At 45.3% G+C, this 15,780-nt stretch overlaps 1 protein-coding gene across 1 annotated transcript in view; it reads left to right on the top strand.

The window, feature by feature from the left end:
* LOC142587523 (transient receptor potential cation channel subfamily M member-like 2) overlaps positions 1-15,780 on the top strand; it is a 147,628-nt gene that overhangs the window by 28,939 nt on the left and 102,909 nt on the right. The window contains exons 5-10 of the mRNA XM_075698598.1: positions 2,632-2,809; positions 3,960-4,182; positions 6,560-6,716; positions 8,674-8,770; positions 8,835-8,956; positions 13,576-13,767. Of these exons, the coding sequence (XP_075554713.1) occupies positions 2,632-2,809; positions 3,960-4,182; positions 6,560-6,716; positions 8,674-8,770; positions 8,835-8,956; positions 13,576-13,767 (969 nt within the window). The remainder of the gene's footprint in view (positions 1-2,631; positions 2,810-3,959; positions 4,183-6,559; positions 6,717-8,673; positions 8,771-8,834; positions 8,957-13,575; positions 13,768-15,780) is intronic.

Here is a 15,780-nt window from a genome sequence, read left to right as displayed (position 1 = left end):
AAATTCCGATTCTCAGCATGTGTGGCCGCAGAGATCGCTTCAGCACGTTCATGCCACACAGACGTCGTCGTTTCAGTCAGAATAGAGGTAATCACACCGTATGATCCCTTTTAAAGGCGTGCCCGTATCTGTGCAGTGATTCTTACTCAGTTAGTATGAAGTAATCTCCTACAGTAACATGAAATAATTAAATGGAGACGGCCGACCACTGAAGAACGCCATTTACGAACAAAGTTTTGTGAATCAGGCCCCTGGTTCTGGCAGAAACAATGCTAATACAAGTGCGTGCGATAGAGGTCAGCCAGGCCGCTTTAGCATAAGCCTGGCATGTAAACCAGGTGGCTGAAATATGAACGTATTGAAATTTTACAGCTAATAAAAAAATGAAACGACAAGCAAGGGCACGGGAAAATAGGTACGTGTACGGGAAGGCCTAAATATAGAATTTTATGTAAAGAAAGTAAATAACATAATAGTCTTTGCTTTGTAGGATGGCCGTTACAATACGCGTGCTCAATTGACGGTCAAGACGATGCGTTCTCTTGATGGTCGAGATGCAGCGTTTACCTGATCGTCATCCGGTAGTCAAGATCATGCAGCCCATGCGTTAATAAACCGAAATCGGCAAGCGCTGCTACGCAAGCTCAGATCGCAGACATATATCTGCCTCTTATCAAGAGGTACTTGTATGTATTAAATGCAAAGCGCTTCTTTGCCTAGTCGTAGCCAAAGTCTGAACGCGGTCACGTGCAAGGACGGGCTTGGGCTTGTGCAAGAACAGCCTTCGTGCCGCCTCCCACAAGCTTGCTTTCTTGCCGCAAAATGTGGGGCGATCTCGGAGATATTACAGATTGAAAGGCCGTCGGACGTAGTGCAAGCCAACGCTGGATATGGTGCGAATTAGGGCGGCCCGCGGTGGCAGGTGATGTACATGAGCGCAGTGGGGAGCTCCAACACCAACATGCCGTCGTTGTCATGCTGTCGTCGTCATTCCATCGTCATTTCATTGCCGTCATGTCATTGTGATCATTCTTTCTTTTTTATGTCATCGTCTTCTTTCCCCCGTTTATACTCTGTTGCTCTCACAACGTGGTCATATCTTTATCATGCTGTCTTCGAGCTGTCGTCTCGTCATACAGTCATCATAGAATTACCACAAACATCAGCTTATCATACCATATAAATGCCACCGTCATCATACCACTGTAATCATTTTAACATCGTCATCCCATCGGCATAGTTTCGGTATAGGCATCACGTTGTCGTCACACTGTCGTCGCGTCACCATCGCCTTATGCCACCGTCGTCATTCCAGCTTCATCATCGCATGGTCATCATGCAGTCGTCACACCACCGTCGTCACTCCAGCTTCATCATCCCATGGCCATCGTGTAGTCGCATAGCGATCATCGTCACACTACTGTCGTCACTCCATTTTCATCATCCCTTGATCATCATGAAGTCGTCGTCACACAATCGTCGTAATACCGCCGTCGTCACTCCAGCTTCATCATCCCATGGTCATCGTGTAGTCGTCGTACGACCGTCCTGAATCCAGGTTCGTCTTCCCGTTGTCTCCATGCAGTCATCGTCAAACCATCGTCATAATACCACCGTCGCCACTATAGCTTCATCTTCCCATGGTCATCAAGTACTCGTCTTCACATTATTCTCCTCACACATTCTCCTCACACATTGCCTCCCCAGCTACATCGTCGCCACTCCTTGAACACATAGGCTTGTCTATTGCTCTAAGAAATGCGTCACATGACAGATAATTAAGGGTGGTTTCTGCCTTACTTTTTGTTCCGAGTATATGCTATGCCGACTGCAGAAACTAGGCACAAGCAATAGTAGGAATGAATATCCGAGCTGTTTTGAAATTCCTGTTTTATCAACATCAGCTGCCCCAAATGTTTCTCAGCAGTTTCGGCATATCAGTTCTGAAGGCATTTCTGCAGCAACTAGTCCCATGTAGCGTTTCCATAGATCAGGGATTTCTGCCTTCGGTACAGTCGGGCTCTATTTCTTTTTCAGCGAAGATGTTTCCAGTCCGTACATATAACGTTTCCACACGGAGACTGAATATTTACAGAGGCTTACTATCCTGTGACGATCTCATAAAAGTGTGGTTGCGGGTTCATATTTTTAAGATCATCTTCGTAGAAATTGTGCGAGAGACGTATGGAATTACTGGACTATACGTACCTAACCTTTCGCAAGCATTGACAGAAAATTGATGCAAACAGCATTACAAAGAGGCGACCAGGCCAAACAGAAAACATGACACCGTAGTCGAGGGTGATCTTAAATTTGAAATCTTCCTTTCCGGCACCGCCAAAACGCAGCAGCTTCGATGATGGAATATAGTTACAGAATTTAGGCTTAGCGATAGACCACAATTGCAGCTGTGCCACCACGAGCCATCAAGAAACGAGAGTATAATATTGCGCGTAAAAATACTCGTACACTGTCATTGTCAGCCATGCTGCCATTTGAAAATTATTGCATCATCCATTACATCATACAATTGCTTCGCGCTCTTTGGCTATCATTGGCCCTTGCGCCATAAAACCCCATATATCACCATCAACAACAATACTTAGCTGCGTTCTTTTCGTCTTTTTGCAGGAGGGATCGATATACATCGAGAATTCGGGAAGCCGGCCCGAGGAGAATAGATTCGATCTGAATCCGGACCACACGCACTTCATCATAGTAAAGGACGACACGGTGAACAAGACCGGTTTGAACTACTTCATGCTCAAGCTCGAGCAGCAGTTGTCGATGGCGCCAGAAGAAGACGGTGGTCAGTATCGATTCGAGATGTATAAAAATAAAAGTATGTTCAATGATCAGTGGTGCTTGACATGCCAACGTTGTGCGAGAAACCAAGTGGCTATGAGAGAAACTCTGCGTTTCGAATAAATTTTATCGGCTATAGCACTTCAGCGGGCGCCCATGCATGATACGAGAGCGATCTTGCACTCCGTTCTCGTCAAAATGCACTGAACTCAGCAAAATTCAATAGCCACCGAGTCACTGTGGGCACCAACTCGTTTGAACCTAAACGCTTTCAGAAGTCAAGAAACTGTGTATTTTACTTTCGAATGCTACACGTTTTGTTAGGATACGTTAGGGGATTGCTTCAGGATAGCATCTAGATCAACTGTTTTGTAGCGAATAAAATGAGATATGGTACGAAAGGGGTGAGAATAGAAAAGTATTTTTTTAATAAATACAGCTAGCAAAGCTACTTCATAGAGACAAAACTTGGTGCTGGTCAGCGCAAATAACCACCATGTCTAGAATGGTCCTGAAAAGAACGCAACATTGGAAATACTGCAGTCATTTTGTTCTTTGTTCTTATGTTCCCTTCCATTCGATGTGTACCATATAGAGCTCGCACGAGCGCCTCCATGACAGTTTAGCTTGCTATAAATGTTCTTAACACAGGTAACAGGTTAGTGTTAGAGGATTAATGCCGACTAGAACAAGGAGAAAGAAGGGAAAATATTGCCGGCTGAAGAGAATTGGACCCTATAGCAACTGGGCAAAGAAAAGAAAGAACGAACTGGTTGCCCTCTTTAGTTGCAACTTGCTTTGAGAGCCCGTACTCCCGTAGAAGCCTGCATCTCCTCGTCTCTCAAATTCTCTCAAATTCCGGCGTCGGTTTGCCAAACCGACGCCGCTTGGAGTTCGAGAGAGAAATTCCGGCGTCGGTTTCCCAAACCGACGCCGGAATTTGACTTTGCAGCAAGATGGATGGATGGGCTAATGGCTGTCATTCACCACGTGTATTTCACTGGCGCAATGAAAAGACAGACGGTGGAAAAATGTGTCCCTTGAGTTCACCATCTCTCGTCTTTTCGTTGCGCGAAATGAGTAAACAGCCTTGTCTATCGTGGTTCCACCGTCCCTCGTCTTGTGCTGAAGCAGTGTGCGTCCTTCCGGTACAGTCGTGATGCACCAGACCATGAGCACTGGGGGTCCTCCCCCACGTCACCCGTCGACGCTGTACTCGGCCGAGATCCCCCTGATAGCGCTCGTGTGCCAGGGTGGAACCAGCTGCAACAAGATGGTCCTCGAGCACCTCAAGAAGCAGCTGCCCGTGCTGGTCATTCACGGCAGCGGGGGTGTAGCCGACCTGCTAGCGCTCGCCTACAACGAGATCGACAGGCGGTGAGAACTCAAAGACCGGTCTCCGTACGGAAAGAGAATATAAAAATTGCAACAGCGCAAACACATGCAACCACAAAATATCAAGGACGAGACACAGCGCTTGTGTCTCGTCCTTGATACTTTTTGGTTGCATGTGTTTGCGCTGTGACAAGTTTTATGTCAAGCATGCACCAACTCGCCCAGAAAGAAGTTTTAGTGGAAAGAGAATAGCCTCCGAGATTAGCAGCAGAGGGCATGTTTATTGAAAAAACGCACGCGATCTCGGAGGCTATGGTAAGCACGTGGCGCCTTATAGTAGTCGTACACTTGTCCGATAGGCTTCGAGCACTCCGGAGGCGCACTTATTCCACTCCTGGAAATTGAATGCTCAGAACCACTGTGCTCAGGACACAGTCACCAGGTTTATTCAAGGCCTGCATCTGGTTTTGTCCACTTCTCTTTTGTCCGTGTGTGCACGCCTTACCCCTGTTTTGCATTATTAATCCTTACCAGCTAGCTCAGCTTTCTGTCGTTCTTTATTCAAGGCGCCCGCTCCAGTTCACCGCTGAAAGCCTCTCGCACATTTGAGCAACAGCAGTGTGAACGAAATGCGACAAAATTCGGCTCACCTTTCTCATTCGACTGATAGCTGCTGAACGTCTTGCTTTTGCATACTTTGGCTCCCATCTCAAGAGGCCTCGGCATTATAGCGGCAAACCGAGTCAGAGTGCGGCAGGACACAGTCGACTATGCCGTAAGATTACTGCAGAAAAATCGGGCGCTGTAGTCACTCATGTAGTATGATAACCATGAGTATACTACATGGATTTGTCTACGAGTCGGCAAGGGTTCGTGCACAACGGACTTTACAGATTCTTTTATTCCTTTGAGTGTATCTTTGTGTGTACTGCTTAGTAGCCTCAAAGTGTTTAGTTTAAATTTTCGTATAGTTCATTTCACTGCGTAAATTCTGGCACAGTAAATACAGGACGTTTTTTTTTTTATTATGGGTGTGGCTGCACCTAGTTGTTTGTTAAACAGCACTCCGTGACCATGCTTAATTTTCGTATTCTAAACATTTTTGCTCATGATAGTTGCAGCACAGTCGAATATAGTAAGGATATGGGAGACGGTATGAGAATATTTACGGCCATACAAATTTTTAGCGTTGAATTATGGCTGAATAATGGTCGGTAGAGTAAAATAGCGAGGTTTTGGTTTGAATTTCATTTTGCATTTCTGAAGTTCTGACTCTCAATATAGGTTGCCATTTTTTTATAGGTTATCCGAAACAGCTATCACCCTATATTCGTGAATAAATAATATCGACCTGTATTCGTAAACAAAGCTAGCAACAATACCGAGCTAGTGAAGTTCCTTCGTCGCGTCCGTCGTAAAACCAGACTGGAGATTATTCATACAGGCTTTAAGAAATTTTGCATATACAACGCAATCGACGGCATTGAGAAGGAATTACCCGCCGTGGTTGCTCAGTGGCTATGGTGTTGGGCTGCTGAGCACGAGGTCGCGGGATCGAATCCCGGCCACGGCGGCCGCATTTCGATGGGGGCGAAATGCGAAAACACCCGTGTGCTTAGATTTAGGTGCACGTTAAAGAACCCCAGGTGGTCAAAATTTCCGGAGTCCTCCACTACGGCGTGCCTCATAATCAGAAAGTGGTTTTGGCACGTAAAACCCCAAATATTATTATTATTATTGAGAAGGAATTGGGGTGCAGAGGGCGCCTGCGAGGCATCCGACAAGAAAGACTTGTCTGTAGTTCAGAAGACGATACAGCTCGTAGCATCGAAGAGCTACGAGCTTACGGTAAATAAAAGCATGTCATGATCAAAGCTTTACCTTTTTTTAAAGAGATATAAGGTCGACCTATATTTGAATTATAATTTTTTTATATTTCGGCTAGTTCGAAATATACAGGTGCCGACATATACTCATGTTTAAGTTAATACGGTATTCGAAACATTGTTTTACATCTCTACCAAGAAACGTGTTTATCTATGCGGGACAAACTTCCAACGTTCTTAAACACCGTTCCAGGCAAAGGTGTGTGAAACGACGTTCTAAATTAAAGTTACAGGTGCGTGAAATGCTGTTACCAGTAACAGCGGTTATTTCACTGTAACACAGTTTCACATATTCTTCCTTATGTGCAATTAAAAAGTAAAAAAAAATTCAAGTATATGGAAGGCCGTTCTGTATATTTTGGGATCTTATGCGAAACGGCGTTTGATTCAGGTAAGTGTAAGATATCCGCAAAAATTTTCTTCCCGTAGCTGGAGCCCGAATGAAACGAAATTAAGAATGCGGCACTGAATCTCGGTTCCCGAATATTACTTTACTCATGTCAGCTGACGCTTGGGCTTTATTTTCTCTACAGGGGTGTTACCCTTTGGGATCCGGAGTTCATCGAGACCGTGTTAAAACCCGAAATAAGCTCGCGGATTTGCCAGATGTTCCCCAAGTTCAGAGACAACGCGCTCTCGAGGAACGTCTTCAAGGATAGAATCATTGAGTGCCTACGCCTAGCATGCCAGGTATACCAACAGGCTTCTCTTAGGCTCCTCTCTAATGCCACGTATGAAAGGCTCGCTGAAAGCAAGGCTGTCTTTTGCTACTTTTGGCGATTTTCACGCTCAAGGTGTTTAGTCGTGAAAAAAAAAACACAGCGCGCACAAAATTGTTGTCGAAGGGACGTAAAGACTGGCTTTCTTCTTCGTCCGCTAGTGTGGTTTTTTTTTTACCGACTACGTGGGCACCAGCACCAACAAATAGTACCGTGGTTATCAGAATCGCCCACCTAAGTGTTGTTACGCCGGCGCTAAGACTAGGTGACCATGTATGCCGCTGGCGCTGTGACAACCCGGTAATGACGTCCTAAGAAAGTTGGTGGACGTTGTAATTAATGCTGAACATTAGCTAGCAGTGCAATGTAAACACTGAAACCAAACGTTCATGAGAAGTCATCATGAAAACAGCAGTGGCGCTCGAAAGATCACCTGTAGTGTAGATTTTTCGAGCCCCTGCAACTTTCTTTAATATTTATCATGATGCTGCAACAAGCAGGATTGTTACTGGTCAGATTTTTGACACCAGAACTAAATAAATAGCTTTGACGACTTTTCCACGGTTCTATGGAGGGCGGGTAACTCTGACATATATTTTATCTAGATATTAAGTTCAGTAGCAACCGCTGTTCTGGCAATTTTCTTCATGTTCAAAATCCACGTCACTGCGCGCACAGCACTTGAGTTTGGCTGAGCCACGTAAACAAGTTGCCAAGCATAGTGCAGGAAGCCTATCCTCATAAATGATCGAAATTAAAAAAAAAAATTACTTCTCGAGCATTATTTCTTCTGCTGACCTGTAGTTGGTGGCATTCTGCGGATTAGGACGAGATTTCAGCGCCTGCTTCCGTTTCGGCAAATGCCCTGGCAGTGACGTTTGAGTGCTATAGGCGATCGTGCATGCTATGTACCTTCTGGTGATCGACATTTGTATTCGAGGAGACAACGCCAGGCGCTGGGATGTTAAACCACAGTTACCATATTTACTTGAATATAGCCCTATACTTTTCTTATTTTTTTAAGAAGATCACCGCCCAAGCACTCCGTACAGATGGTTAACCAGCTAAGCTGAAACGTGTGGCCATACTATATATCACTGTATTAATGTCGACGGTTCATTAAACGACGGCTTGGTAGGCTGCCGGCTACACGAGCTTGTTCTTGTGCCTGGGCTGCAATATCGGCACCACGTAGACGAGATAGTTCACGGTTCCGCTTGTGGCGTTGCTCATGGAAAGCTGCCTGCTCTTCAGGACTACGTATGACGCGTGGTCTACCCAGTTCGGAGGAGCCGGAGAGACTACTGCACGCGCGCTCGGCTGCGACGGAGAGCGACGACGTCGCTAGTGTCGCAAGCAATTGCGCGCCTCCCTTTCTCTTTTTTTTTATCGCGCATGCTCATAGGGTTGCGCCGGAGGAGCTTTCAGCACACAGGTGATGGACGGACGGGCGAATCGGCTAGCCATATACAGGTCAGCTGTAATAACGGGCAAGGAGAAACGGGAATGTACGTAACGACGGAGACAATGCAGGCGAATGCAAATGAGCATGCAAAAGTTCGAAGCATGGCTCGGAACAAGTTCAGATACCTGCATGCCTATATAATTCCACATGTCTTCAACGTGTCTGCTTGCTTATTGAAGTATAAACTGGGTCGCAGCAACGTGGAATGAAAAACTGGCCGATCTTAAGATGTAGGTGCTCTGAAAGCGCGCGAAATCTCGATGTTGCATCTCTTTTCTTTTTTAAAGTGGAATGCGTATTTTTTTCATTCTGTTCTCATTCGAGGAAAACCTTGTTTTTCTCACATTCTGATTTCCGGGTGTCCGCCTAAAATCAGGGTCTGCATAGATCTGACTAAATACGGCATTAAGAAACTTGCTTTCCATAGGACCTACTTTATCACAGGCTCCTCCTTTTCTTGCAGACTCAGCAACAAATGTACTTTACTGTGATTAATATTCACCATCACCATAATAACCTGAAGCATCTCGACGACATCCTGCTCAAAGCCGTGTTCAAGTGTGAGTGTCTCAGGAACCACGCGTTTAAGGGGACTGCGAAATAATGTTGCGCGTCTTTGTGCAGCCCAAGTACGGCATCATCATGCTCATCAAATGAAGAAAGACCTGCTGTTGACATTGGACTGGAACTGCCCGCATGTCGCCATGACTAAGGTTTTCTCGAAGGACTTCGCTCAGCAGTATCAGGTGATTGCCTAAGGGGCATCGTGTTCAAGTGCGCGTTTTTCAACCAGTCTAGTCTAATTGAAGAAAGTTGCGTCGTCACGGCGTTCTAGGTTGGTTTAGGTGGAAGTATATCAACGAAACATCAAAGAAGCCGCCTTTGCACGTAAATAATGGACCAAACTATTGATGTGGTACAATCAATGTCCGATTATGTTTCTGATGTATGTTGACAAAGAATGTAAATTGTACACTGATCTTTGGGACACAGGAGAGACACATGGAACAAAACAAAGTTCAATACAGGTCATTTCTATATCTACAGTGGGGATGTTCGGATAAAGGTATTCCCGGATGGAATCGAATCGTGATCGGCGGAAGTAACGACTTTCCATAATTGAAAATAATATTTTGTCGTTTTGTCTAATCAAGAAATACTAAATCGATGACCTGGATTTAAATAAACAGGTGTATTCGTCATGTTCGATAACTGAAGATTCGCTCAACAGAGCAAGTTGTAAAGGAGAAAAGTAAAAATTTGATCGTATGTGGTGGACTGATGTAAAGACAATAATGATACGAAAGCATAGCACGTCATCAAATGCACGTGTAAGCACGTCACACGTTAGCTAGGAAGGCTACAGCATGCTCATTGAATTGGTTCAAAAGGACGCAAACGTGGTGATACTGACTACAGTATTGCTCCGCTTAAATCTAGACAAGAAAGTGGTAGAGTGCGTGAAAGCAGGTATACGTACTGAGTTATTGTCCCAACGTTAACTGCTTCATGATTTCGCCTAGAAATTACGTGCGCCACTGAACAAATCGCCGCTCAACTGCAAGCAAAACGATTTGGAGCAGTCGCCACTCGCATAGCTCTTCGTTCCTATAGGCTACAGTGCACGTTGTTAGCCCGCATGCTTAAACACGAAAAAATCTTCCAGGATTTCCAATAGCGAATTGTCGGATCAGTTACGAAATGAATAGCAAACACTTTTCAATTCGTGTTGAAGTTTTCCATGTTCGCAGACCCCTTTACGGAAAAAGGAAATATGTGAAAGGATAACAATTAATATTTCTTCTTTTTCTATGTGCCTTTTATTAGCGTTCACTGAAGACATAACGATCATGCAACATTAAAGGTTATAATGACTCTCCTGATGAACTGTGATGAACATAGGGCTGGTGACTGAAGTCCCTACAATGCGTTGTGTTCGGTCACGAAACAGGCGGACCCACGATTTTTGGCACTGTTTCCTTAGAACCTGGGTGCCACTGGCTTCCGAGAATATTCGTGTGTGAATGATGCTCCAATATTTTGTCGCTTTTTGCTGGGGTATTGGAGTTTTAGCTGTCGTGAATGGACCAAGTGGAACGCGACAATCAAGATAGGGGCGAACTTTTTTCACCGTATAAGCTTAGATGTTTTTGCCACTTATGACTCGAAATTGTAGCACAGCCGCGGCCCACAGGCCAGGGAACGTACCTGTATGTGCACGCCATAGAACGACACAGGCAAAAACATTTATTGTCAACTGCAGGGCAGTTATATAATCCAGAAGAGAGGAAATGGAAGGGGACAGAATGAGGTAGAAAGAAAACTTCAGACTTCAATTGCATTTGTCATATCTCAGTTTTATCCCGGGCTCTCGAAATCGCTACAACACTGTTTCAGCTGAGCTTCGTTGTCTGCCGCCTTTTCAGACACAAGCACATCATCTAAGTGCCCTTAAACACCAGGCAGGCCAGCTATAGTGGTATACTTCTTCATTTTTTCAATATGGCAGGAGCAAAGGAAATGCTGAACGGCAGCCTGTTGTAACGGAAGAGCCCCGTGTGCGTGTCAATCACGCACAACTTGCGTGAAGCTTCGTGTAGTGGCACCATGTAAGCATCTTTTAGGCCTAGCGTACTGAAACCTTCACCAATGCTTAACGAATCGAGCATGTCCTTCAGTACCTGAAGGGGATACTTCTTAATTGCACAAGCATGGTTCAAGGTTGCCGGAAAATCCCCGCAAATCCGGACCGTGCCATATTATTTTAAGTATTTGGCAGTAGGGGAGTCGCCCAGTCCGAATGGCTTATGGATGATGTTATGTCTTGCCACACTAGCCGATCCAAATCTTTTCCCATTTTGTAACGAGAGCACATGAGAGTGGTCTCGCCTTGCAAAATTTGCTAACAGCACCGTCCTCGGGCACCAAGCTGGCGCAGTAGTCTTGCCAGAAGAAACTGGCGAAAAAGGTTTGTCACTACCGACAAGCAGAACTGAGCAACAATAAGAAAAAAGGGGGTCCCTTCATCATGCCCATTTTCTCGGAGAAGACCTCCTCGTAGTTACTGCGCTAGGCGTTGACGTGCCTGATGGCTGCTACCGTCACCGGTACTTCCCTTTACTGATTGCAGTACCGGAACTCCAACCCTCTTTCCAGCAGGGTTAACAGATATCGCCCTCACAGGCTTGGTCAATTGCAGTCAAGCATTATGAGTGTGCATTCAAGTAAAACGCCTGGGTGCGTAACAACTAGCCAAAGCTCGCCTAACACAGGCAGCCTTCCAGCGTAGCACGAAAGTTTCAGATGTGAAGACTTCATATTTGGCCACTGCTTGCAATGCTTATCGAAAATCTGTCGCGCTATGACGCATACCGGTGATCCAGTGTTGACTTCCACTGCCAGTTCTACATCGCCGCAATTGACCGGTACTTCGTTCTCAAGGTACTTCGTACTCAAGGTACTCAAGGTACTTCGTTCGCGCCGACAGCAAAGTTCAGATATGAGCATTTTCATAGTGATCTTCCGACGTGGTTTCTTGCACTGTAATGTTTTGCCGTTAGGCGCAGGCGCGCAGCAGCACTGAATTCCTTGTTGCAGCAGCTAGGACACTTTTTTGCAGGATGTCTACGTTCATCACAGCGACAACAGCGTGTCTTGACCCAGCTGCAGTTGTTACCGTCATGTTTACAACTTGCACATCTTCCGCATTCCCGGCACGCTGCGTTTTCGGTGCTCTGTCTTGGTGTTCGTCGGCGCCGCGCTTGCATTCTCAATAGTGGCGTCACCAGTGTTACTTCTGACTAAATTCCTTGCGCATCGTTTTCCGCGGCTTCAAAAGATAATGCTTTTGCTCCGGATTCTTCTAGCGTTAGCTCCCTTTTTGCTAGGAGTTATTTCCGCACTGCAGTTCAGCGCACATCGCAGACGATCCTATCTCGGATCATCCTGTCAAGGCAACTGTCGAAGTTGCAGTTGTCTGCGATGCGGCGGATCTCGACGAGGAATGCATGAATAGATATCCGCAATATCGTTGCGTTCAGGGTCATAGTATTTATTGAAGGCCTCAGTAACTTCGTCTAAACTCAAAGGGTTCGGCGCGCGGAGAGCTACCCGTCTGGCAAGCATTTGAATAGTCTGCGTGCTCAGTGCAGCCACAAGAAGTGCTCTCTTCTTATTTGACTCAACGATGCCGTTCGCTTCAAAATACGCCTCCACTTTTATCAGGTACGGCTTCCACTTATCTGAGTTTTCGTCAAAACTCGGGAGCCTCTGGAAGGCCATGCGAGTGAGTGGCAAGTCTGTCTTCAGGGCTGGAGTGTCTGGGTCTGCCTTGACTTCGTGGGTGTTCTATTGACTCGTCGCCACTGTAGCATAGCCACGGCCGACAGGCCATGGCAGGAACGGAACGTACGTGCACGCCTTGGAACGACACGGGCAAGAACCAACATTTATTATCAAGTGTAGAGTGCTCATATAGTAATCCAGGGTGGAGTGAATGGAAAGGGCCCAGAGCGAGGCACAAAGGATACTTCACACTTGCGCAATGTGTAGTGCGAACTATGACACAGCGGCCGGTACAACATAAGTCATCTCCTACCTCACCATCACTTGTGAATACAAGGCACACAAGCACGACTATTTTAGAACGTAATTAGTTCGTCAGCAAGCACTAGCTCCCTAAGTGCCGAGTTTTCTTTGACAAGTTGCATTGTACTCATTTATTATCTGTTACATCAATTATTACTACTGGCTTTCAGGAGTTCCTGTTACGTTGACCAGCTTACAATGCACGTACGTGTACTGGCTTCTGTGAAAGTCGGGTATTTTTACTTTCAAGTGGTTAATGACCATGTATTTTAATTGCTTTGCGCAGTACCCTCTACGGGATGTTTATTTGGTGTGTTTTCTAAGTGGGTCTTATACGAAGCTGTGAAACTTGCGATACTATGACTTATTGGCAGATTACAGTTAACAATGGGGAACGTTTGAAATAGCGTGAAAAAGAAAGCCACGGAGCACTCCATCTTTGCAGTCAGATTAGCTGCCCTGGAGACAGGATCGCAATATGTGATACACCGCCAAGTGCCGATCAAGCAATGCCTTAAGGAATTCCTGAGCCAATCTGCGCATAAAACGGTAGACATACCTACCAGTGCTGCTGGTTGGCTAACGTGCGTGGGAACCATTCGCTGCGCAAATTTGAAAGTTGCATGGTCGACGTTGCGGCAACAAGTATTGATAGAGAACTTGCGGAGCGCGTAAGTGCGAAAGTAGTGCTCTAAATAACCTTTAGAAGGCGCCATTTTTAATTGCTACTGATAATATGGGGGAAAATGTGTCATTACACTAACCTGCACTTTTATAGATCGACCGGGAAGAGTTCGAGTACGCTCTGCTGCGACCAAAGCGAGAAGAATTTCTGCATATCTTCCTGAACCGAGGCTTCCAAGTGAACAAATACTTGTCACCCAAAAGGCTTCGTCAGCTCTTCTCGAAAATTCAGCACGAAGAGTTCTTTCGTTCTGTTTGCTGGGAAGGAGCCCTTGGACACAGCATGGTACGGTCACTCATTTTAGCCTGCACAACATGTGCGCAAAACCTACGCTCAGTAAGAGAGCGGATTCATAGCATGACGTGCACAGGATGGTCTGCGGATGCGCGCTGGTTCCGTATATATCGGTACGTCAACACTGTGTTGACAATACATGCAATGTTTTTATTCAGTTCCGTGCAGTTTCATGGACATTGAGCCAATAACGCTGTCCGTAAGAGTTTAGTGTTAAAATACCGGCGTCCATTGATTCATTTACTAACTGTTAATTCAAGAAATTCATATTGTGCGCACTCGTGCCCCAAGGAACAGCGCATGCGCGTGACTATCCTGCACCCGCAGCAAAAAGTGTAAAACCCAAGTTCTTCGACCCCACACGAACTGCTATCCTGTCCATTCTGCGCAGCGGCGTAGATGCGGGATACTGCAGTATAGTACATTCCGTGCTGCCGCACGAAAGCTAAATCTGTTAATGCTACGCTATCCTGGCACCCACCCCAAACGCAGAATACAACATCTACGACGGTATCTTTAATACTATGACGTGTTGTACCATGCGCTATTTGCGCGGTCGGTACTTTTTATTAGTGTTACGAAAGATGTCAAATAATTATTTGAGAGCATCAGTTGTTTGCGAAGAATGATCTCGTTGACAAGCCGTATCATTCTCCGGCAAAGTGAAAATTCATTCATTCAGCAGCTGGCGTTCGTATCGTATCGCATTTTGTTCTTCCCGATAAAGCAAATTAAAAACCAGAGAAGCCATTCCAGCCTGTGAAGGTGGTTCACCACCGAAGCTGCTATGGTGGTATAAATTATGTTGGTATAGAGTTTTGTTGGTACGTACCTATGCATATAATTATGTATATGTCATTTACGCGAAATACAAAGAAATATCAGGCGTGCACTAGGTCACGCACTGCGTTATGCATGCACAGAACTACCGCCGAAGTGCTTTTACTACGCCACTCTAAAGACGCAGGTGATGCCGACCCAGCTGCGATGGAGCATCGTTTAGATGCAGGTGGCCGTTAAACCGAGATTCGACGCGAGCGACGATATGCGTTGACCGGGGCGCAGTTCAAAGGAGGGAACGAAACAAAACACGTTTGTTTGTAATTCGCGATTGAGCATGATTTCTAGTTAACCAGCCGAATGAAACTTGGAAGGACTAGAGTTTTATTCTAGCGGACAAAGATGGGGCTGTCCGTCTTCCTCCCGTACGCGCCCGTGTATTGACAGCAGACATGAATTTCAAAATATTTGCAACTTCACTCTGAACTACGTAATTATGGTAAGTAAACGAAACTCGGCGTAATGTTATAGTCGCCTTAGCGGCTAATTCTAATGTAATTTGTTTTGGGGTAGTTCTGATTAAACAGGAGTTACATCCGTTTTCTACAACCATACTCCCTCCGTAGATGCCCACGTATTGACAGCAGACGGGAATTCTGTAACATTTACAAGTTACTGTGAACTAATTATGACAAGTAAGTGAAACTCGGCGTTATGATGTAGTCGTCTTAGCGGTCAATTTCAGCATGATTTCTTCCAAGATACCTACATCAGATTGATAGTTGCAGAGAATTCTCGAGAAAGTTGGCTTTGCCGCAAGGCATTTTTGTTCGCCGACACGATTTTTCCGGAGGGTAGCCATAGACAGCTTCGCTGTAGAAACAAGGTACTTATACATGACCTTTAAAACTCACGGAACAAACTTTATGCTTATATACAAAACATGATTGGATATTTCTGCGTTTGTAGGAGTTCTAGTTAAATGTCAACGAATGTGGTCAGTATTTTATTGTATTATCGCCTTATTTTATATACAATAGCAGATATGTAGCGATCAGACAATGTATATTTTTTTATTATTATGAACGCCTTTCAACAACCCTGCAAAACTTACTCGAATTATGTAGCAAGTGAGTTATCAGTTCAGGAGGACACCATTTGCAATAAAAATTATTCACGAAATAAACTGATGCATCAATTACCTTCTAATTAAAATTTTCTGGC

This window comes from Dermacentor variabilis, chromosome 7, assembly GCF_050947875.1.
Source record: "Dermacentor variabilis isolate Ectoservices chromosome 7, ASM5094787v1, whole genome shotgun sequence".
Taxonomy (NCBI): Eukaryota; Metazoa; Arthropoda; class Arachnida; order Ixodida; family Ixodidae; genus Dermacentor; species Dermacentor variabilis.
Note: the sequence above shows the minus strand (reverse complement) of the source record. Positions and strands in the feature narration are given on the sequence as shown.